Source organism: Anolis sagrei, chromosome 1, assembly GCF_037176765.1.
Source record: "Anolis sagrei isolate rAnoSag1 chromosome 1, rAnoSag1.mat, whole genome shotgun sequence".
In the NCBI taxonomy this organism is placed as follows: Eukaryota; Metazoa; Chordata; class Lepidosauria; order Squamata; family Dactyloidae; genus Anolis; species Anolis sagrei.
This window is the reverse complement of record NC_090021.1, coordinates 45,460,505-45,485,685: the sequence shown is the minus strand read 5'-3', so window position 1 is coordinate 45,485,685 and position 25,181 is coordinate 45,460,505. Positions and strand designations below refer to the sequence as shown.

Sequence of the window (25,181 nt, the reverse complement as noted above, 5' to 3'; positions counted from 1 at the left end):
CAGTCAAAGCTACAAATGTGTTTGTGATAGTTGTGTGTGTATTGTGTACAAAAAGTGTGAGAGAAATAGGCATATGTGTGTAGACATGTGCAAGTTGCATCAAAGGTTATAAGTGATTAAGTACAGTCAATGTGCACGTGGGAGAAAAAGGTCTCTGTCCTTGGAGATTGTGTGTGTAGGAGAGAGGGAGGGATAGAGTAGATGTTAAATGTTGAGGAAAGGATACACCAGCAGTATCTTCCTCATTGCTAGCATGTGTCATCCTTGCCGAATGTGCCAGCCTCTGCCACTGGAGGAAAAGAGAATCTCTTTAATACCTATTGTGCCTTGTGAGCCACCTTTTAATGCCATTAAGATTAGCTTAGCATATATTAGCACTCTTTAATACATTTCACAGCAACAAGTCATCCTGCTTATAGAGGCAGAGTCAGTTCTTTAGAGGGCAAATCTGTTTGATATATACATTTTCAAACAACTTTACATTAAAAAAATCTTTTAAAAAGCAAGTGCAGCTAGGCATACCACTGGGAAAATGGAATATGTCATGGAGCACAATGAGCTATGGAGACACCCAGCTCCAAGAATATTATAGATTTTCCCCATTAGATTTTGCAGGGTTTTTTAACTTAAAAAAACTATTTTTGTTCAAAGTTTGGAATAAATGTATTAAAATTATATGCTACCCATAATATATGAGAAACTCCCGCCTGGGCACACAGAAGATTGGGTGACCTGGAAAGCACTGGCATCATGAGATGCAGAGCTAACCTTAGGAAATGGGGCTACGAAGTGGAGTCAACGACATGCAAGTCTGGAGAAGAGCAAACCACAGACCACCTACTACAATGCAACCTTAGCCCTGCCACATGCACAATGGAGGAACATCTCATGGTGACACCAGAGTCACTCCTAGTGGCCAGCTTCTGGTCAAATGACATTTAGCATAATGCCAAGTTTTAAAACTTTGTGTTTTTTGACTCGATAAATAAAATAACCGATAATTTGTCATCATTCAAAATGATGATTTCATTTGTTTCAAGATCATAAAGAATCACTATTTGAATAAACATCAATGGTTCATGTTACTTTAATCCATTACCCTATTTTCTGGAGTACAAGAAAACTGGGCATATAAGATGACCTCTAACTTTTCAAGATAAAATATAGAGTTAGGGATATACTTCCCGTACAAGACTACCCCTCTTTCAATGCTATGCCCATCTAGTCACAAGAAATCCCAAGTGCAAACCTTGTCAATGCAGGGCAGAGGAGGACAGAGGGAGGGAGGGTGCAGGAAGAAGGAGCGGCAGGCCGCATTGCCATGTAGACCTGCTGGGGGTGGTGTCCCATTGGACTGCCCCCACCGCACTCCGCACTTTACTTTCAAGGAGCTCCTCCCCCCCTGCCGCTCCCCCCACTCTCCTCCTCCAAAGGCCACCGGTCTCTCCTAGGCCCAAGGAAGCACCTCTGCACTACGACTCTCAGCTGTCCCGGGTGGCAGCGTGCCTTGGATGTGCCCACTGAGGCATTCTGGGAGTTGTAATTCCCAGAATGGAGTGGTATTTATTTATCATGTCAGTTGTGAATTGAGGGTACAAATAATGTATTTAAAAACACAAACAAGTTAAACTTGGCATTATACTAAGTGTCCTTTGACCAGAAACCGGCCACTTTGAGTGGAGTGGTGAAGGCTAAGAACTTAGAAAAGCATCAAAGCCATCTATTCTCTCTGCTTTTGGCCTTTTTGAACTCCTGGGAGAAAAAATGGTGGTGTAAGCCTGGGATGACTAGCTTCTTGAAGTGGCATTGGTGCTACCTTTCTATGTTGAATGATCCTTGACTTATCCACAAGTCAAATTAAAGCCTATAATTTTATCCTGAAAAGCTGCCATTGACAAGAGGTCAACTTATACATGAGTAGAGGACAAGTTATGGGGCCAAAATTGTGGATTTTGATATGTCCCATGGATACATTGATGGTCATTCTACATTGAGGGTACAGTACCAGCACTGCTTCAGGGGGGCAGCAACTCCTATTTTCCTGTCCAAGCTTCAAAAAGGTTAAAATCAGTAGAGAGAATAGAGGAGAAAGAACTTTTAAGTTCTTTCAGCATGCCTTTTGCCAGAGAAAGGTTTAATCTCCACAACCTCAGAAGTCTCCACATACTTTAAAATGTGAAACAATCTTAAAAATTGCCATCTACTCTAAGCAGAAGTGGTATGTCATCACATTTGGTCACATCTGGTGCACCTTGGTTACGTGATGGCCAAGTTGTGGTGGTTAAAAATAGCTCCTTACATCCTAAGAAGTTTGATAAATGTGTTCTCTGTGTGTTGTACTGATGAAGAGACTTGTCCAAAATGTTTCCTATCAGCACATTTTCTGTTTGCCTGTGTACAATATGGAGTTAGATAGAGCCAATGCTGTTTTGTGCACCCTGTTATCTTAGTTATATTTGACCCAAGTATACTGGAAGTGATGTGCTGTGGCAATATATTGTAGGTGCAGGTCTGCACAGTTTATATGTGTTGCTCTGTTTATATGGGTCATGGTAATAGATGCCTCAACAACAGCTATTTAACTGAAATTGGCTAGCTCTTGGGGCACCACTATTGTTTGAAGAGATATGAACTCATCTTTAGGCTTATTACATTTATTTCTACAGGGCTGATCAGGATAACTTCTATATTTCAGATAATTTTCTATTTACTCAGGGTGATTATATATGTTCTGCTAGCAATTTACTACCTTTTAATACATCTCCAAAAGTTTTATTTTTCCTCTAATGTAGAGCCTGGTATCTGCTATTGTAAAAGCAATGCAGAACCTCAAAGCCTCCCTGGATAAGATTTAAGCACTGGATGTATAAATGTTTCTGCCCCTATCCTATCTCTGTTTTTACCCAATTACTGCTGGAGAAGTGCCAGAGTATCTGAGTGTCTCATCAGAGTATCTGCAGTTTTTCACAGATGTGTTTGCCATTGTTTTGGTCTTTCTGGTATTCTTCCAGCCTAGGAGAGCTCTTTCCCCCACACTGACAATTTTATGACTGCTTGGCTAAGTTGGATTGTAACCTAAATTAGCAACAGGAGACACACAATAGGAATAGACAACACTGTCACATTTTCTTATGATTTTTCCATTTCTCTGCCCCCAGTCCCACTCAAGATTCTGATTGTGTGCAGGGGATATATGTACTATATGCAATTTATACTTGTTTTCAAAGACATCTCTCTTATTACATAGTAAAACTCTTGTACCCACTGTGTATAACAAAATATGCTCCCTCTAGGAATTTTCTAGGGCGCCCATGTAATTTTATAGTACATATATTTGCACAGAATCCTCACGTCTCTCTTTAGCCTTGTATCTAATTTGTTCACGATGTGTGTTGTTATTGAGAAGGTAGGGAGAGTTGCTAGGAGGACCTGCTCTAAAGGGTGCCCTCTGTTGAGCCTGGCTATGACTAGCTATGAGAGGAGAAGAGAGAAGGGGAAGAAGAGACAGAAGAGAAAGGAGAGAGTAGATGGAAGAGAGAGAGAGAGAGCGAATGTGATTCAGCACAGCCCTAACAAAAACAATAAAAAAAGAAAGAGAATCTAGAAGAGAGGAACAAACCCAGTAAATTTCTCCCACTCTGCAAGGAAAAAAGGGGAATAGAAGGGAAAGACTCTCAACTACTTCCCCTATATACTCTGCAGGAAAAGGGGAAAGAGAATGGGAAAAACAGATAAAGAGGAGGTAGAGAGACCCCCCCTCATCACCCCCCCCCATCTGCCATTTACTCCCAAAGGAGAAAGGGCAGGAAGACAGAATAGAAAAAAAAAAGAAAACAACTTACCTTGAGTGAAACTACGCCTCCTACCATTTCACAGATCATTCTCTCTCCGGTCTCGTTCCAGTCTGATGTTCCAGACAAGACTGAGGATCCGAGAGATGTGAGGAGGAGCACCACAGTCATCAACTTTAATATGAAAGTGGGTGGATGATAACAAAAAAGTTTCAGTTTTCAGAGGTTTTCAGATTTTAGGTTTCTGGATAAGGGAGATAAGGAAGTGTTGAATACTTCTTATTGAAGTATTCAGCAACTGATTAAACAGGTAAGTCATATTTGGTACAAGCAATTGGATTTAGACATAAAATAATAATATTTGAACATATCCTTCAAATAAGAAGTCATTACATGACCCTGTTAAATTTATAACTTTCTTAAAAATTATGAAAGTGAGAAAAATAGGTGACCCTTCCTTATTGTTGCTTTCAGTTTCAACGTACCTTAATTACACTCTTGCCATGAATTCCAGAAGCTCCATATATACTAGATGACCAAATGTGTTTTCTTTTAGAAGAGTGAATAAACAAAGCTTCATATGTATCATTCACAGATTCATCTTGGATTATAGCAGCTGTGTCCAGTCAACGAGGACAATTATGGTTGTGCTTGAGGTCTGACTTGTATATTGTGGGTAAATAGCCAGGTATTCTACCTTCCTCTGTATTTGGGGCTAGCCATTTGTAAAAGAACTCTTGATATTGCAGCTGAATTTCTTAAAAAAATACTATTACAGTAGCAGTCTGTCAGTTTCTTAGATTTTTTTTATGATACAGAGAATAAGATCCAATAAATTGTTTCTTACTTTTGTCTAAGAAAATGGCTAGGCATTTCCCTCAAAGCAGTGGTGCCTTTGTTTTGGATGTGTCCCTACAACTCTAAGATGTCCTAGCTCTTTGACTCCATGTAAAACTGCTGCCAGACCAGATATCCACAACATCACAAGTACAATCCTTTGTTAACAGCTGGCCCCTCAAATCTTCTCCTTCCTTAAGTCCTGATATGATGCAGTCTGTCTCCCCCATATCATCCCCCCAAGAATGTGTTCTTGGCTGAAGTATTTCTAATTTTGCATTGCAAAGATAAAACTTCTTGCCTTGCTTGGCTGTCCTCTTGTTTGAAAACTCACTCTAAACATTTCCACATGGTTTTGCTCTTCACGCATATCTCCTCCCTTTCCCCCCTCTTCTGGCTTCTCCTACCTTGTGCTGTTGGCAAGGACCTTGCCTTGTTACTGTTTGTATTTCTTTTGTACCTTTCTGCTGGCTGAAATCTCTGCGGACCTTTAAATCTGTCAGCAGCAGCTACCAGACTCAGTATGCAATTTTAGCTCACTGTTTTCACAAGTTTCTGAATCCAGAAAGTTTTCCAAGTAAGCCATTGTAGGACTGTCTTAAAGTGGCATTGTCCCAATTTTAGTACAGGGTTTTATTTTTAATACCTTGGAAGTCCTCCCAATGTCACCTTAATACCGGGCTTCCTCTCTGCATTCAAGGGTTCTCCTTGTTTGACATATCTCCCCTCATAAAAACACCTCCTGAATTCTGTGGATACAGTTCAGGAAATGATGGATTTTGCTGTAACAAGAATATACTGTACACGTTTCTGTATAGAGTCACATAGAACAAAATTTAACAAACAGTGCTTTACAGACCAAGTGAAATCCTCCATATAATTTGTCTAAAATACATCTTAATGTATTTTTGTGAAAAACTTATTTGGGCAGAAATTGGGAAATTAAAGGATGAGTCTGTCCCACTTCTGTTTCTAAAAGTATTTTGTTATAAAATGTCCTAGGTTTTGCATGACATAAAATGTGTGTTGGAAAGCATCAGAAAAGTGTATGTACCACATGCAGTACTTCTCCCTCCTTGTCTTATCATGTATTCAGTGAAAGGACACAATGAACCTTGCTCTACATTTTGGGATTTCTTATATTTCATTGTTATTTTGATATTTTTAGTGTACCTTGCTTTCTATTCCAAGTTTGCAGATCAAAGTGGGAGTTCTAAACAGAAAGGTCTTGCATAGAGAGGACAAGGTGCCCCATATGCTCATGTATAAGTCTAGAAACTTTAGTCAAAAAAATCAACCCAAAAAACCTGAGTTGATTTATCCATGAGTCAATGTAAGTACTGTATCTTAAGTCTTATTATCAAAAGAACCATTCACTTCCCTGAAAAAGTGCAAAAGTTTAGTCTACCAAACGAGATTCTAAAAGAAGTGCCAACCCCCTCTATTCTCTCAGCTAAGGTGCCACTTCTGGCCTTTTTGAATGCTTGGGTACCGAAATGGTGGTGGTGACTCCCACAAGGTCACATTGATGCTTTCCCGTGTCTGCAAAATGACCCTTGACATATCCACAGGTCATATAAAGATTCATAACCCCCCCCCCCCCAAACTGCAGTTTACTTATACGTGGGTATAAATCAAAAGTTATTAGGGTTCAGACATACTGACAATTCTGTCATCAGTGCACAAGATGTGTTGTTTGTCTGAATATTATCCTACCCAATATAAACTGTAATAGCTTTTTGCAGAGAGAAAAGTTGTCCCTTTTAGCTTACTGTACAGAATAGGATTTTTAAAGTGATAGAATCATAGAATCATAGAATCATAGAATCAAAGAGTTGGAAGAGACCTCGTGGGCCATCCAGTCCAACCCCCTGCCAAGAAGCAGGAATATTGCATTCAAATCACCCCTGACAAATGGCCATCCAGCCTCTGCTTAAAAGCTTCCAAAGAAGGAGCCTCCACCACACTCCGGGGCAGAGAGTTCCACTGCTGAACGGCTCTCAGCAGTGGAACTCTCTGCCCCGGAGTGTGGTGGAGGCTCCTTCTTTGGAAGCTTTTAAGCAGAGGCTGGATGGCCATTTGTCAGGGGTGATTTGAATGCAATATTCCTGCTTCTTGGCAGGGGGTTGGACTGGATGGCCCACGAGGTCTCTTCCAACTCTTTGATCTGTCCTGATCTAAAAGGACAGATTCTAAAGCAGTTGATTAAAATCTGTGTATTCAGGCTGAGCAGTTCTTATTGGGAATTATGAAATCCAAAATACTACAAAATCCATTTTTTCCATGTGGGTTTATACAATAGTGACACCTTTCCTTTCGGATCGGTCAGTGTACATAGACTTGTTTTGTGCACAAAATTACTTCTCAAATTGTATCAAATTACATTCAGACTGGGTATATAAAGTGTATATGCAATATAAATTAATATTGTGTTTAGATCTGACTTCCATATCTAACATAATTCATTATTTATGTTATGTATGTATATAACAATACAAAAACAAAGGGATAAGGAATACTCAATCTGTTTTAATAAGTATTATCAACCTGAAAGTGGAACCTTGGTGTTATTGACCGAATTGGTTTATCAACACAACACGTTACTTCCCTAATGTTTTGACTTAGTACTCCCATAACCCCTTATTGTTGTCTATGCTGGCTTGGGGTTCCTAGAACTGGAATCCAAAACATTTGGCAGCTGTTCTTGGCAAAAGGAGAAGGAGAAGAAGAGGAGGAGGAGGAGGAGGAAGAGGAAGAGGAAGAGGAAGAAGAAATTGAGTTTTTCTTCTTCTTCCAGCAAGCATAGAATCATCAAATGATTTGTTATTAAACTATGATGGAGACCACCAGTTAGATTTATTCCCCTATTAGATATGCTGGGCTGAAGAGTAAATTTATTCAGTGTCTCTAGAAGCAGCTCAAGATTTCGGTATCTTGTGCAAAGATGAAACTTTCCAAGTTTGAAAGGCCACTATCCTTTAACATCGTTGTTCATAATGTTCTTATTGTTATGTTTATGTTTATTTATACCTTGCTTTTTCTCTCCATAAAGGAAGCTGAAAGCAGTTGTGTCTGTATTGAGAATGTAATAATATTCACATTTTTTCATCTTTGGTGAGGTGCCCCTACCATTAAAATAATAATCTGCCATAGGAGTTTTCACATTTTGGAAATTGTTTGTAAGCAAACAACAGTGTTTTCTGTTTTTATACAAAAATAATGCTTTTATATGAATGAATTTTTCATCAAAATGTTCCAAAATGAAAAGAAAAAAAGACGGAAACTGTATACAAATGTTCATATCAAACTGAGAGGAAAACAATTCTTTTGAAACTCTGTGGTTTCAGATTTGAATATGAAGTAAACAAACATCCCTCCTGTGGATGTAGGGGGAGCCCTGAAAGTCTAATGTAAAAAACAAAATTGCTAATATTATGTTTTTCTCCATTTTTATCTCCAGGATGAGTTGGATCTCACAGATAAAAACAGAGAGGCAATGTTTGCACTCCCTCCAGAGAAGAAATGGCAGATTTACTGCAGCAAAAAGAAGGTATTTTGTTTATTTTAATTTAAATCTATCTCTTTTTTGGAGACTTTTAAGCAGAGGCTGGATGGCCATCTCCTATACCCAAGGTCCTAGGTTTGCAGGACACCTGATTCTTCACCATTCTTATACTCTGGTTTCACCTTCCTCCTCACTAGTAGATTCCTCTAATAGGATGGAATAGGTATGTTGTCTCAGCACCAATGTGGTCATACTGGGGAGGAGTTCCTACTTAGAAAGTCATTTCTAAGTAGGAACTGATCGATTGAAATCTAATAGTATAGTGATGCCCAGGACCTCTGGATGATTATTGGAATCATAAATAAGAATCGGGGAGATTATGCTCTGTTTGGAGTGCCATGTGGGAACTTTGAAACATGGAGATCTTCCCCCACCATCTGTTGCCCGACACAGTACCATCAGCTCTTAATATTCAATGATTCTGCAGCCACACAATCAACTATCCACCGCTTGAAAATATTCCAAAAAACGAACCTTGATTTTGCCATTTTATAAAAGGGACATTTTGCGACATGGTTGTATATAATGGAACCTGATCATCCACAGATTTCTGTCTCACACAGAACATCTCACACAGAATACACAAGCAGATTCCAGTAGAGATCAAGGGCTTTTTGTATCCAGAACAATGTTAGCAATTGATTTCTGGTTACAGTCTTTACTGTCTGAACCGTTTCTACTTTTTCGCAGCATTGTCCTTACGTTTGCCCAATAATTTCCAGTATCTCTCTGCAGTGGCACACATCTCAACTAAATGGTTGGAGGACAAGAAAACCTATCAGCTTCATTTTTCTTCACATCCACATTTTTAAAAAACAAAATATCTCTGTTTTCATTCAGGATATGGGCTTGATGAAGTTTGATAATTTTGTCCAAAACAAATTGAAACGGTATTCTTCCTTATCTGTGTCAACCAATTATAACTGTCGCCAGTAAGGAAAAGATTGTGTTTTATCTGCCTGCCATGTAAAGCCTCTTAGGCAGGGGTCCTCAAACTTTTTGAACAGGGGGCCAGTTCACTGTCCCTCAGACTGTTGGGGGGCCGGACTATAGTTTACACGGGAATATTGTGAAACATTTATTTTATATATTGTGAAACATTTATTTCTAATTACAAATAAATGAAATGTTGACTTCAAGCATGTCGTAGCAGGGGTAATAGGCTTACTATAACAACAGGGAACACATGAATATGTTTAACTGATCAGCCTATTGGCCAAACTCCCATAACCTCTTGCCATCATAGTTTGTGGCAGGCACACAAAGTTTCTGGATAAGAACTACTACTTTCAAAATAAGGGCCACAAAATTAAAAAGAAAATAACACTTTCAAACCAGGAAAAGATTTCTGTTCTACAATTTTATCATTACGTTTATTTATACACCATTTTTTGTCTCCACAAGGAAACTGTGGGCCCTTCCAGACAGGCCCTATATCCCAGGATCTGATCCCAGGTTTTCTGCTTTAAACTGGATTATATGAGTCTGCACTGCCAGATAATCTGGAATAAACAGAAAGCCTTGGATCAGATCATGGGATATAGGGCCTGTCTGAAAGGGCCCTTCCAAACAGCCATATAGCCCAGAATATCAAGACAGATAATCCACAATATCTGCTTTCAACTGCATTGTCAGAGTCCACACTGCCATATAAGCCAGTTAAGTGGATTTTATACAGCTGTGTGGAAGGGGGCAAAGCAGCTTACATTTCAATACAATTTTAACTCTACAAATATATGAAACATTACAATAGAACTAAATATCATTGCTATTCTTTAAAGCAGGAGGGGTTTGGGGAAAAGAGATCCTGACATTTGGGAATTGCAGTTCTGAGGATTTATAGTTCACCAGCCATCAAAGAGCATTCTGAGCTCCTCCAAAAATGGATCTGAACCAAACTTGGCATACAGAAGTCCCATGACTTTGAGGTAGGATCTTCAACAGATTATGGGATTTGCAGTACCTTCAATTGCTTCAGCTCTGTCATCAAAACCACAGGGCTCTCTCCCACTGCCTCGAGGCACAGCTGCTGGGGGAAGCCTCTTTGGAGAGGAGTGCTTGCACAGCCCCCAGGAGAGGTGCACCGTTGCCATGGCATCTGAGTCACCGGGCTGCCCCTCGAGGCAGGGAGCACCCCCGTGGCCACCTCTTCCCCGTGTGCTAACACTTGTGTTGACTCTCTCCCCCCGCTCTCTTCCCCCGCGCATTTGCCAATGCTGGGAGGAGGATGGGGCAGGGAGTGCATGCCCAGGGGCCAGTGGAGGGAGCACACTCCCTGCACTGGCCCTCTTCCCACGTGCACTTGCCAATGCCAGGGAGCATCTTTCTCCCGGTGTTTGCAAGTGCGTGGGGAAAAGGGCGGTGCAGGGAGCACACTCCCTGCACTGGCCTTGGATGCGTGCTCCTGGCACCAGTGTAGGAAGCGCTCGCCCAGGGGACGCTGACAAGCATGTGGGGGGAAGAGTGCCAGTGCAGAGGAAGCACGCTCCCTCCATCGTCCCCTGGGCAAGCACTTCCTGCACCAACCCAACGCCGCCGGGAGAAGACCAAGAGGTGTGGCGGCCCAGTGCCCCTCACGGGCCGGATAAATGCCCCCGGGGGGGGGCAGGTGTGGCCCGCGGGCCTTAGTTTGGGGACCCCTGCTCTTAGGGAAAAAAGTGGTGGTGATTCCAATACACCAGTAATGTGATTGAAAGCAGGTGGATTCAAACTCAAACCTTAATAATAAATCATTGCCATGAACATGAATGGCACAATCTTTTAGTTTTTATTATATTTTTGTACTTTATACTCCTAATTTTTCTGTCAGCATAGATGTTAGCTATGATAGCTGGGCGATTCTGGGAGCTATAGCCCAATAAATTTTTCCACATATTTAGGTTATCATGTTTATCACACCAGTAATGCGATATGAAGAAATAGGCATGTTTAGTTAAATTCTCATATTATTTATTTATTTATTTGCCATATTTCTATCCCATCTTTCTCAAGCCCAAAGGTGACTCAAGGCCGCTTACAAATTGGCTGCAGTTCAATACCATAACAATCCACAATATACAATTAAAACATTTAAAACAGCATTATAAAATCAGTATAAAATCAATACAATAGCCATTAAAACATATAACAATATTAAAAGAACTGAAGCAAAGCAGTCACTATATTATAGAGTTACTTCATATTATAAAGTTAAGAATTAGAAATAAACCCTTTCCTCTTCTTTCAAACCAATAGGTACAAAAAGAAAGGGGGTTAAGGCATTCACTTATAGCATGTCAGCTCATCCTTTCTGTGGAGTTTAGTTTAACATTTTGGGAATGCTGCCTCAGACTATTAGGAACCTTGGGATCTCTCTCTCTGCTCAAATTATAGTAGGAACTTTATGGCTTGACCTTTCCTTACATTGATAAATATAGGTAGTGTTGTCAACACTTGAAGCTGTGTTTGGGGCTTTACTGATTCTTGTACTTTACGTGTTAGTAATAGCTGTGCCACTGTCTCTGTCAGGGGTAACCTTAAATCCCATGTTCACTCTTTCAAATCCTTTCCCAAAACAACATTCCCAGAGAAATTTCTAAAGAAAACCTTCAGTGGATTTTCATCTGGTCTCATTTAAAGATGTGACACACCACATGAAGGTCATCTGTTTTCACAGCATGCCTGTGAGGAGGTAGGGTTGGGGGCTGCCTGAAGGTTTTGAATATATTATATTTTGGGGATACAGTGCCGTTTATGAGAGGTTGATTTCTTCGACTGTGTTTGTGCAGTGTTCAGCAAATGAGGATATTTGATACCTAAATATGTCATTCACATTATTTGGTTCTAACCTTTATCCCTTAAGACATACTTTTGTCCCTGACTGCATGCTAAACAATTTCTTACCTGGTGATTCATCTGGGTTGTCTATTCTCAACCCTGTTCATCAAGGATCTTGCTTATCTGCCAGTAGTCCTGACTTCTTGCATAGTGATTTATTGGCCACTGTTGTTTGTAATGCTATTTTGCATTCAGGCTATCGATCCCAGCATGCATTGGAGGAGTGCCAATGTTTTCACAATGGATTACACATCAAGACATGCTGTCCTTCTCAGGAACATTGTTTGGGAGAAGAAAGATAGTCATGATTGTGTCTCTATGGATGCAGTCATCTTTTCTTAAATGTGTTATCTCCATCTTTCCCTCATGAACAATAGATCTACCAAGCGACAACATGCTGTTTAGTGATGACACCATGTCATTCTTAATAATATAATAATATAATATTAATAATATACTTTATTTATAATCCATTCTATTTCCTGGAGAGGAACATATTACAGAATCCATATATGGCAAACATTCAATGCCATTATACAATTAATAAACAATATATAGAAGCAAAGCCTGCCTCTTTTTCATTTCCGGCATCTGGAGACTGTGATTGACTCGGCCATGGGGAGGTGCTGCTGGATGCCTTCCTGCAAATTACTTCAAGGGTGCTTTTTACCTTCCCACCACAGTGGTACCTATCTATCTATTCACATTGCTGTTTTCAATCTGCTAGGTAAGCAGAAGCTAGGGCTCACAGCGGGAGCTCATCTCACTCCAAACCTTCCGGTCGGCAAGACTTTTTATAGCTGGTAATGTAACCCACTATGCAGGCATGTAGCCAGGGCGGAGGGGGGGGGGGTGCTTGAGGGGCTTCAGCCCCCCCCCCCCCCAAATTCTGATGGTGGTTCGTGAAAAGGCCTTACTGGTGCATTATTTAAACTGTTATGTTTATTCATATCATGATCTGATCACCATACTCAATATATCCCATATGCATGGGGCTATTGGGGTAATGATACAAAAGGTTTGCTAGGCTAGACCCTCTTTCACTCAGACTCAGCCCCCCCAAAAAACTCAGCCCCCCCCAAAACCCCTCCAGAAATTTTTTTAGCCCCCCCCCCCCCCGAAACGAAATCCTGGCTACGGGCCTGCCACTATGCTAATATGTCCAAACTCATATGATTTCAAAAGGGAAAGCAGCATTGGTTTGGTTAATACCAAGCCAACTAATACGAGAGATTTCCATGTACAGTGAGGACATAAACTTTCCAGAAATCCTGGATGTGTCACTGATTCCTATAGTCTTGGGTAGAATCTGAAAAATTAATAATTCAGAATACCATTAGTACTGTCTCCTAAACTATGAAACTATGGCCAACAACAAACAACAACATAATGTCTCTTGTCTGTCTGACGTTGTGGTAATTGTTGTCTAACATTATACTCCCTCATATCTTATTTTATCTGGCCTCAGAAAATCTCTTTACTTATTGCTAATAAAAACTCATGTCTACAATCTGGGGAGTTACTGCCAGTCAGGCTTAATAATAAAAGGATGGATGACTCAGTAGTGTGAGTTGCAGAAGACATCCTAGAAAGCCAACTTCTATAGGCCTTGAATTGATAATAAAATCATTGGAAAAGACCACAAGGGCCATTCAGCCGAATGCCCTGCAATTCAGGAACGTTTAAAAACCTTCAGAGAATGAGACTCCACCATGTTCCAAGGCAGCATATTCCACTGCCAAACAGCTCTTACTGTCAGGATGTTCTTCCTAAGGTTTAGGTGGAATCTTTTTTCCTGCAATTTGAATCTATTGCTCTGTGTCCCTAGTCTCCAGGGCAGCAGGAAACAAGCCTGTTCCCTCTTCCTTATGGCATCCTTTCACATATTTAAACATGGTTATCATGCCCCTTCTCAGCCTTCTTTTCTCCAAGCCAAACATACCCAGCTTCCTAATGATTTCCAAGCAAAATTTAAGATGTAATTCTTATTCTTACATATCCATCTTCCCCATTGTTGAAAATCAGAAGTGTTGTTATGTTGACCACCCACTGTAATATGGTACATGTGACACATATTTTGTCCTCAAGTTTTTTCAGTTTTTCACTGTTGGCTTGCTGACATCAAGACAGAAGCCATTTGAACTCTTTCTCATGATTCTATCAAAGTGCTGACATTCCACTGGAGAACATTCACTCTTAGATAAAACTCTGAAATGTCAACCCTATTCTGGGGAACAGCAAAAGGGATGAGAGTTCTGTTTTTGCTCTTGTGCTCTCTAACTTTCTCAGCTTAGCTCACAGTTTCCGTTATGTAATGCTGGCTTATTTGTTTATCTTAAGAATGGATGTCACTAGGGGTCAGGACCTTGAAATTATATATTTATTTTTAAACTCGAAAGAATTTCTTCCCTTTTTACCATGGGAAAGGCAGAAAATATTTGTACTCTACTTTCTTCTTTTTTAAAGGAACATTCTTCAGATGTCTGAGGCTATGTAGTAAGGAATAATTTAATTTAATCATCTGAAACAGGGCTATGAAAGAATATATCTTATGTGGCTATACATCCAAACGTACTGTATGTCTAAGAACACAATCACACTACACACATTGAACATCCAGTGCATAATATGCATATAGATTAACAGTGGCCCATCCCTACAAAATAAAATAATGGCTCAAACTGTTCATTTTAATGGCTAGTTGATATCTCTAGGATCTGCTGCACTATTATATTTCATTCTTATGCTTGAACTGAGATAGAAAAGTGGTTACTTTCTGCATTAATATTATTGGCATTGATGAGAGAAATTGGCGTGATCAGTAATTCTGTTTAAATCTCCTGTCTAGATTTGTTCCCTTATTTTGTGACCTTGTTGGGAATGTGTAAATAGATAACGTTATTTGAAGTGAAAGCTATCATTGATTTAGTGTTAAGTGTGGTCCTGACAAATTATCACTTGACTGCATGAACTAGCATTTAGATCAGGGGTCCACAAACTTTTTAAACAGAGGGCCAGGTCACAGTCCCTCAAACTGCTGGAGGGCTAGATTATCACTTGAAAAAAACATGAATGAATTCCTATGCACACTGTATATATCTTATTTGTTATGCAAAAATAACTTTAAAACAATACAATAATTAAAATGAAGAACAGTGTTAACAAATGTAAACTTAGTATTTCAATGGGAAGTGTGGGCCTGCTTTTGGCTGATGAGATAGATTGTTGTTGTTGTTGTTGTTGTTGTTGCTGCTGTTGTTGTGTGCTTTCAAGTTGTTTCAGACTTAGGTTGTCCCTGAATGAGGGCTGGGTAAATGACCTTGGAGGGCCTTATCCGGCCCCGGGCCTTAGTTTGAGGACCCCTGATTTAGATCTATGTTTCTGGTAATGAGAACCTTCATGTGATTGAGGCAAGGTTGGGGAAACCGTGACCTTCCAAATCCCATCAGTCATAGTCAGTTTAGCCAATTATGAGGTATGTTAGAAATTGTAGTTCAGTTCGGTTAGCAAGGAAGGCCAATTGGTGTTTTGCATGTGTATAGCAGAAATGACAGTCTAAGATTGATTAAACACCCCCAAATCGAGATAGCCTTCTAGGAGAGTTGTTGGGTTAAAGTTGTTGTTTCTTGTGTTGTCGAAGGCTTTCATTGCTGGAATCACTGGGTTGTTGGGAGTTGGAACATGGCCATACAGCCAAGAAAAACTGACAACAATCTGCTGTTTCTGTTAGGTTTGTCTGCTTGGTAGCGTTCTATTGTTCTATTCTGTTTTGGTGAGCTTGTGTTTTATTAGATTAAGGTTGATTAAAGTCTTTTTGATCCATCCCTTCTTGGATTTGAACCCTGTTCAGAATGCTTTTTGAAGATTTCCTGGATCATTCTTATGCTCCTATTAAGTTGACCTGAGTTGCGCCTTGTTTTGCTCTTGTCTGTAGACCATGTATGTACTTACCCATGCAGTTGCCACTATTACATTGGTGCATGTGTATAAAGTTGACACTGTAAAATAGAAACAATTAAAAATGACATTTTTTTTGTTGGACAAGTTGTTTGCTCTGAAAAATAGCATTTGTTCCCACCATAATTACCTATTTCTGTTTTCCATAGAAAATATGACCGTAGTGCCTGGACCACTGTGGTTTTCAGCAGTTCATCATATGAATCAGATGAACTACATATCCACATATTTGAATACATCTCTACAAATATCTGGAAACCCTGGAAGACTAAGGTTTCCAGAACCGCATATGAAAATATGATTATCAGAAACACATGTGTATGATCAATGTATGAATAGCATACTGCAGAAAACAACAATACATTATTGGTTCATGGCATACACAAGTAGGTGTACACAAATCATACTTACTGTATAAAATAATCTTTTGATACTCTGACGTTTTTGTGTAGTGTGCTCTGGAATATAAGGAAGCTTTCATATTTAAAATTTATAGTCTAGTTTGGAAACAGTTCAGATTTTCCTAAACGTAATTTTATACATTAACCTACAGAAGGTCTGTAGGAGATACAGTGATTGTAAAGTTTAAGCTTGTTTTAAACACTGCAATTACACTGTTTATTTAAATCAGAGTCTGAGGTCTCCAAAAATGCTTGGGTTTAAGAAAATATGACCCCGCTCTTCAAATTTCACATAATGTACTCAGACATTAGCTCCATCCAGATCTGGAATGCTGGACCATTTCTGATGTCTAGCTGGCTGCTAGGTAGCCCTGATTGAAAAACAGAGCAGAAAGATTGGGGGCTTAGATTCTCCTTCAATATGTTAATGTATTTGAAAAATATTGAATTACAATTGTTTGATTGAGGCTAGAATTCAGTGATTTTGTACATAGGTATGTCCATGTCTATGTGGGTATGTGTGTATAATGTTGAAAAAAATCATAACCCTTTCAACCCACATGGTCTGGAAAATGTGATGAGAAGAATGTCAAGGAGCAATTGAGATAACTGTGGGTTACATTTTAAATATTGCCACTGTATTTTGGAGAAATCTGATCGCAGGGAAAGTGACCTGATGGAATTTTTAGTCTGTCTAGTCTCTCAATCTCTGCTTTCTGTGGGAAGGCTCCATAACAGAAAAACACGTAATTTATCCACACATCATATTTGAGATCAGAAATAGTACAATGGCCTGGAATTCATTTGAAGTAGATTCATTCCTGGGTTTTGTCAAGTGCTATGAAAGTAATATATTATTTCTTTTGACAGTAAGGCCAAGATCCTATAACTTTTAGTGTAACATTAACATGTGATGTTGTCAATGCTGAATATCACGTTAGTACAAGTGGTAACCCAGTGGACAAGCTTTGCCATTATAAAATGGTTGACTAGCTTATAACCCATCAAATCAAAGGGGGGGGGGGGGTAGGTGGCTATGTGTGTATTTGAGTTGTTCATTCGTTCAGTCACATCCGACTCTTCATGACCTCATGGACCAGCCCACGACAGAGCTCCCTGTCGGCCATCACCACCCCAGCTCCTTCAAGGTCAAGCCAGTCACTTCAAGGATACCATCCATCCATCTTGCCCTTCGTTTGCCCCTCTTCCTTTTTCCTTCCATTTCCCCCAGCATAATTGTCTTCTCTAAGCTTTCTCGCTTTCTCATTATGTGGCCAAAATACTTCATCTTTGCTTCTAATATCCTTCCCTTCAATGAGCAGTCGAGCTTTATTTCCTGAAGTATGGACTGGTTGGATCTTCTTGTGGTTCAAGGCACTCTCAGAACAACACCACAGGTCAAAAGCATCTATTTTCCTTCGCTCAGACTTCCCTATGATCCAGCTCTCACATCTGTAGGTTACTAAGAGGATTACAATTGCTTTTACTATGTGGATCTTTGTTGCCAGTGTGATGTCTCTACTCTTCACTATTTTATAGAGATTGGTCATTGCTCTCCTCCCAAGAAGTAAGCGTCTTCTGATTTCCTGGCTGCAGTCTGCATCTGCAGTAATCTTTGCACCTAGAAATACTGTACAAAGTCTGTCACTGCCTCCATGTTTTCTCCCTCTATTTGCCAGTTATCAATCAGTCTGGTTGCCATAATCTTGGGGTTTTTTTATGTTTAACTGCAACCCATCTTTTGCACTTCCTTCTTTCACCTTGATTAGAAGGCTCCTCAGCTCCTCCTCACTTTCGGCATATTAGACATGTTCAATTTTTTCAGATGTTTGTAAGTCAGAAGAAAATTCATACATCTGAAGTGATATCCAATATGTTTTTTTGTGGCCCACACCAAAAACTTTAGAATTGAAACTTACCCTATACATTTTCATTTGTATTTTTATAAAACTCGGAAGGCTCCCTCCCAAAGTCAGCTTGATCTTCATTTTCATGGCAAGCAAACAAGCAAAGCAAAATGAAAAAAGCTCAAATTTCTCTGTAAATTAATAGCCTCTTGCCATTAGGAGCAGGAGGGAGTGGAGTTTGCTGGGGAAAGCACAGAATTCTGTGAAATGTAGTTTGGAAAGGAGAAGCCCTATCCCAGAGAATTCAAAAGGCCCTGCCCTAAACTATACTTCCCGGAATACATCAGCGTCAGAAAGCACCAATCAGGATAGGGGAGAAAGAGATATTTTCCTTTGTAGCCAGCCAGCCAGCCAGCATTCCAATAAATGTGGGACAACATGCTATAGCACATTTTGCTATAGTATTGTTGAGTCTTTACCAATTTAACATAGTTTGTGCCACAAAAACAAAGTTTTTGGATAGAACAACTACTTTCAATGTAAGGACTACACAATTAAACAGGAAAAAACACTTCAAAGCTAGGAACAGATGTTCTTTATTATTATATTATTCAGAGACTGGTTGGCCATCTGACAGGTTTGTTCTTGGGTTATAAATATCAGTTCCTAATTGTTTGTTAAACTGCAAAAACTTAGGAGGGACATCATTCTATAGCACATTTTGCTGTAGTATCTTGTTGAGTTTCCATCAATGTAACATAGTTTGTGCTACAAAAACGAAGTTTCCGGAGAAGAACAACTGCTTTCAGTGTAAGGACTACACTATTAAACAGGAAATAACACTTTCAAACTAGGAACAGCTTTTCTTTATTATTAAAAATATTGTTTATAAAAACTTTGAAAATCCCCCAAAACTCTGTGGATAAGTGAAACGTTCTGAAATTGGTGGGTTAACAGTGGTACATGTGTACTACCATTGCAGTAAGTTTCCTCTCAATAGCTTTTAAAAATGAGGGAGAAATGAGTCCCTGAAGCTTCTCCAATTATGGTAATGCAATTATGCACATACTGTATAAAAATATTAACGAAATTTCATTACTCTCATTATAGTAACAAAATTTTCACTAACTATACTTTAGAAACACTTTAGAAACAAAGCATCAGCACCCCCTGTTTTGTAATGACTTTCAAAACATTTTTTAACTATTGCACATCCCTAGTGTGTGTGCTTATGCCCTGGGAAAGCATAACAAATTGTGCACCTTTTTTCCCTCACTATCATTGTGTACAGAAAGATTTGGCCATCAAGGAGCTTGCCTTTTTCTACACTGTGATGTACTGAAACATCCATTTACAGTGTGAGTCTGCAACACTTCTTGTCTGTCTTCTTTCATAAAGTTTAGCAGTGTGCCCTTACTGTGAAAATGCAAAGTGAAAATGCCTGCCAGTATAGTACTGTTGAAAGACAACATTGCATAAACACAAAAAGTGTTATAAACATGCCATCCCATGTGCAGTCTCTTGTGTCATTACATTTTTATTGTAGATCAACTTGAGTAGACTCTGAAAATGTGTAATCACTAAAACAATGAGCTAGTGTGATGGGATTCTTGGATCTAGATCAATAGGCCTGCAGTTTTTCTAGGGATGTGGGTTTTCCTGGCATTTGTAGTGTGAATATTATATATGCTGTAGGTATTTTTTAAATGAACTAGTCGGTATCAACATTCCATTTGTAGTAATATGAAGCAGTGATATGATAACTAAAAATGAATAATTAGGTATCAGAAAGGTTTGAAGGTTAACTGTTCTACCGTTCTGTATTTCTACAGCATCTCCATACTTATGGTGGTGGCTTATGAACAATTTTGTATTTTTTTTCAAATCACAACATTGCACTCATTGATGCATGAGGCAGGAAAGGTGAATGTGTGATCAGTGGATTTCATGCCTCCTCCTAAGGCTATCTTTGAGATTTCAGCATGCTAAGTATTAATGCCCCCCCCCCCCCCCATGATAGAAAATGCCATCCTATGCCCTCTAGGGGCAATTGTTGCCATCGTTCAGGTTCTCCCTTGTCTTGGCTACACTTTTGTTTAAAAGACAAAGTATCACAATTATCCCCTCCCAAAGAGAAAGACAAGAAGGGTGAATGTGTGTGGCCCTCAATGTTATCTGAAGGGCTAGTTCAATATCTGATAATTGCTCACCCATAGCTTCAAGTTTAAGATTTTCCACTTACACTAGTAAATATACATATGAACAATCCTCTTTGGATGCCTGCATTTTCAGCCCCCCCCCCCTTTTTTTGCTCCTGCTGAAATACTGCATATAAAAGTGAGCCAGAAATTGCAAACTACCTTATAGCAGTGTTTTTCTTTGTTCTAGAAATCTGTTATTGAGAAGGATAATAAAGTATGTAACAGAAGTCTAAAACATTTGTCCCCATTCCTAATTACTGATCACTAGAAATCAGTTGTTCAGGGGGCAATTTCTTCTTTAAACTGTCAATTGCATCAATGGATATTTGCTTCATCACACCCAAATGACTCAATGGAAATTTGGGTGGGGTGAGGGATAATACGGCTCTAAATGATGCCTTTCCCCCTAGGAAACTTTAGGAAAATATATCCCATTCCAGAAGCACCTCGCAATGCTTTGGAAGCACTTAATATATGCACTAAAGAAACGGTGGATAATAATCACATCAGGCTACAAAGGAACTTGGTTCTCGCGGCTTATCTTGTTCTAAAACTGAAACTTCTTGTGGCCTAACTGCCTTGAAAGGGGAGGTAAGGGGGGTGGGGGAGGATATGTATACATAGTCTGAAAATGTTGAACTTTTTTTGGCTTCAATCACAAAACCATATTGTGTCCTAGAGGGGAGTTCTTATATTCTACACATTAATCAGAGAACACCTACCAACAAAAATGTAATCAATCGTAACACAACAAGGCATATACCCACCGCCCCAAACCATTAGCAATGTGCTGTATATTGTAAGTTTCGTATTTTTTAAAAAAAGACTAAATTGGTCTATTCAGAGCAGTGCCGAACAGTGCAACAGTTGACTGAATTTTGTTTTCTTTGTAGAATTCAACTTAAAGAAATATGGTTTTAAATAAACAGTAATTTTACAACCTTGCCAAGCAGGAACATTCACCCACCCTGTCCTCCAAAAGCAGATTCTGGTTTAGTATCAAGACTTTGTTGAACTGAAATAAGTCTGTATCCATTTCTTAATTTTCAAAGTGCATAGAATATACCTTCTAATATTCCATAGATGAAAATTGTCCCATGTGGCCAAACAGCATTACCAAGATGGTTGAAGTTGGTAATGAGACAGACCAGACAAGCTAGGAGATGCTGCAGCAGTTTGCTTTTGCCTGAGCCAACTGGGAAGAGCAAGATTCTACCCCCTCCTCCTTCCTCCTCCACACTGAGTTAATAGAGTTCAAGTTGTTTTTGCACTCTGGCTTGATTGATATGCCAGGAAGGGCAGGGGCCTAATACACATGTAATGGCTTGCATATCTCCCAAGAATCCTGTCCACATCCTCAGGCTGCACAAATTGAAAAGTGTCCAATGACACTGAACAAACAGGAACAATGATTGCATTCGCTGGAACTATGTCAACTACAAAATCCAAGCTGCAATGGATTTGTGTGACCTTTTCTGCACAGTATCATGCAAATTATTTGCAGGAAGCTGTTCAACAGTCTGCATTTTCTTTTTGAAAACCAGTGTAAAATAGTTCTCTGATCACCCAGAACAGCTCCTATGGGCAGGTACTTGCATTTGCAATGATAACAACAACTGGCCTTTAAATGTTCATTTTGGTCACACAGGCTTTGAGTTTTCTGTCATTGCCACTATACTTTTATATCATTCTTTCATGCTGCCAACTCCTTGGAAAACAAGAGGTTGTTTTGGTTCCAATATGTAAGAGGGTGTATTTAAGAATGATTATGACCACTATCCAGGTGAATTCTTCATTCCAGAGGTTAGCCAGCTTCAACAGCGTAACCTGCATAGTACTTGTCTTTTTTCTATTCATGGACCTGGCATTCAACAGTGTTTTCAATCTAAAGAGTTGTTCATTGTAAATTGTAAGTGTGCTTTTCTCCAATGTATTCTTACATAAATGGCTTTCTCGTACATTTGGTAATTGTTTCCATATACTTATGCCTATGTGGCTTTGGAGAGTAGGATCCTTACGTTCCTTTGGCATCTCCTGGAACATAAAAGTATTTTTTCACTATGCTAAGTTGTCTTGTAGCCATTTGACATAAGATTTTCCTTGCTGATTGGAAACTGTTTTAAAGTGCTGTATTTTCTCTTCCAGTTGAGAGGAGGGAAGCTCTGTCTTTCTAGACCAGTGGTTCTCAACCTGGGGTCCCCAGATGTTTTTGGCCTTCAACTCCCAGAAATCCTAACAGCTGGTAAACTGGCTGGGATTTCTGGGAGTTGTAGGCCAAAACACCTGGGGACCCACAGGTTGAGAACCACTGTTCTAGACTATAATACCAGTAATTTGTAGATATCGCCTGATACATTTTAATACTTGGGAATAGTTTAACAAGTACTAAGCTAAGATCAGATGGAATGATCACTTCTCAAGTGGTAGGTAAGGGTAGTTGAACATCAAATAATTCCAAAGCCTTGTGCCCTGAGAGTGTCTCTAAGGCAGTGGTTCTTAACCTGTGGGCTGTGGACCACCAATGGGCTGTGAGAACAAAAATCTGGTCCGTGAGCCTCCTTTCTCTTTATTTATTTATTTATTTATTTTATTTATTTTATTTCCATGCTTTTCATGCCACCTGTCACTCCTTCCCTGTCACTGACCATGGTGTATGTTCTGTATCAGAAACGTGAGCTGATGTGGTCTATCCAATGCAGTTTTCTGAATCAGAACCCCAAACCAAATCTAAAGTTGACCAAAAACCAATTCATAACCCTTTTGGTACTAATGTTGGAGAATGGTCCGTGGTCAAAGTGGTCCCTAGTCAAGTGGTCTCTGGTCAAAAAAAGATTGGGAACCACTGCTCTGACGAGGTTGCAAAAGGAGATTTGTCCTGTTTGATGTGGAATAACTCAGCAAAGAGTTTCAAAATGCTAAAGAAGATTTGGTTAACTCATTTTGCTTTGAGCCCCATTCCATGTGAAAGGGAAAATATGAAAATAATCAAACAATTCTCTAACACAAATAATATATTTATCTGAACTGGACAACCATGTAAGAGAAAATTATTATTGTTTCTGTCTTTTATACAAACTGAAGTCTGGAGTGGATACGGATATGGCAAAATCTATATGAAATTAAAAGGGAAATCAATACTTTATTTTATTCATGCTCTGCTGTATTGAAATCTTCATGAAACCACAGGGAAAAGTCCAAGGGGAATTCATTCAACTTTCTCCTTTAGGTTGACTTATGGTATAACTGATTAATAATGCATAGAAAAAGATTGGGTATGACAAGATAAAATTTAAAACTAGCATTAGATAATTAAAGCAAATTTTACCTTGAATAAACATGGAAGTCTCCAATCGTTATTTAAACAGTTGTTTCACAGAATACAAATAACATGACATTTGACTGACATGCTATGGGGTTTCAGGAATCCTGTCATGCTTAAGAAGGCCAAGCAACAAATTTCGATCACCAAATTATGGTTTCACTAACATAGTAATTAATATATATGATTTCATATAAGCTTTAACCTTCTCATTTAGCAAAGTGTAGGTTGACTCCTGGTGTTTGCTATATTAAAGCAATGGCAAGATTATTAAAAGGCCGTTTTATCAATTTCATGTTTTTAAAGTTGTGGGAAAAAATTGGGTTACAGGTTGAGTACCTTGTCTCCGAATTGCTTAGGAGCAGAAATATTTTGTATTTTTAATACTTGCATTGAAATATGCCTATATAATGAGATATTTTGGAGATGGATGCTAAGAATCCACTTTATGTATATGTCTATATATCTGAAGGGGAAAATTGTACAAAAATGTCATTTTCTGCGTAAAAACAAAATTTCTTTCAAAAGAAAACAAGATTTTCTGTGTGGTAACAGAATGCTCTTCTAAGAACCAGGGATTTTCATACACTTCAAGAGTCAGTGTCAGACTAGAAGAGCCAGAGCTTTTATGCATTGCTCCAGCTTATGGAATATGTTGTGTTTGCACTACCAAACCATTTTCAGACTAATAGAGTCGCTTCTTTCTTAAATAGTTGCCATTTAACTTTGGTTGATTTTTCTGTTTCAGGAGCAAGAAGACCCAAATAAACTTGCTACCAGTTGGCCAGACTATTATATTGACCGCATCAATTCGATGGCTGCAGTAAGTAGTTCTTTTGTCACAGTGGAAAAATACCTTTCTTAGCAGGATTAAGAATCTTGCAGGCTTCGGAAAATTGAAAACAAGTTAGATGTATGGCCTTACCAATTCCTTCAGTTATATATTCTGGTATGGCATTTTTTTTCTTTAACTCATAACAATTCCCTGCCCCACTCCCCTTTTCAATAAAATCTGAAAATCCTGGAAGTTTCCAAACTATTTTGTTTGCAGAGAGATAAAAGTTTGTGTCAATATTCTACTCAGTGATTAAGACATGAAACCAGTTTCTTGCCAGTGAATACAAAGGTACTGGAATAACTAGTGAGGTGCAGAATAAATTTTATTAATTTTATTAATGTTTCATACAATTTTATTCCACAATATTTATTTACAATTTGCAATAACTTACTGCCTGCTGACTACATGTCTAGTTCTCTAATTGGTTGAATCCTGGATCTTGGACAAAGATTAGTTATAGTATTTGGCTGGCTCTGGGGAGGTTGGGTGGGATTTAAGGGAATATGACTTTCAAAGGCAATTTTAGTATATTTACTGTATTCTGTTTTTACCACACTGTTACCATCTGTTTTTTTAAAAAAACTTTTGTAGTGCTCCTTTTAAACTGCC

At 39.0% G+C, this 25,181-nt stretch overlaps 1 protein-coding gene across 5 annotated transcripts in view; it reads left to right on the top strand.

The window, feature by feature from the left end:
* The window catches only part of DAAM2 (dishevelled associated activator of morphogenesis 2), a 246,966-nt gene that overhangs the window by 127,641 nt on the left and 94,144 nt on the right, over positions 1 to 25,181 (top strand). For all 5 annotated transcript variants that reach the window (XM_060754094.2, XM_067464194.1, XM_060754095.2 and 2 more), the window contains 2 exons: positions 8,089 to 8,178; positions 24,483 to 24,557. In XM_060754094.2, the coding sequence (XP_060610077.2) occupies positions 8,089 to 8,178; positions 24,483 to 24,557 (165 nt within the window). The remainder of the gene's footprint in view (positions 1 to 8,088; positions 8,179 to 24,482; positions 24,558 to 25,181) is intronic.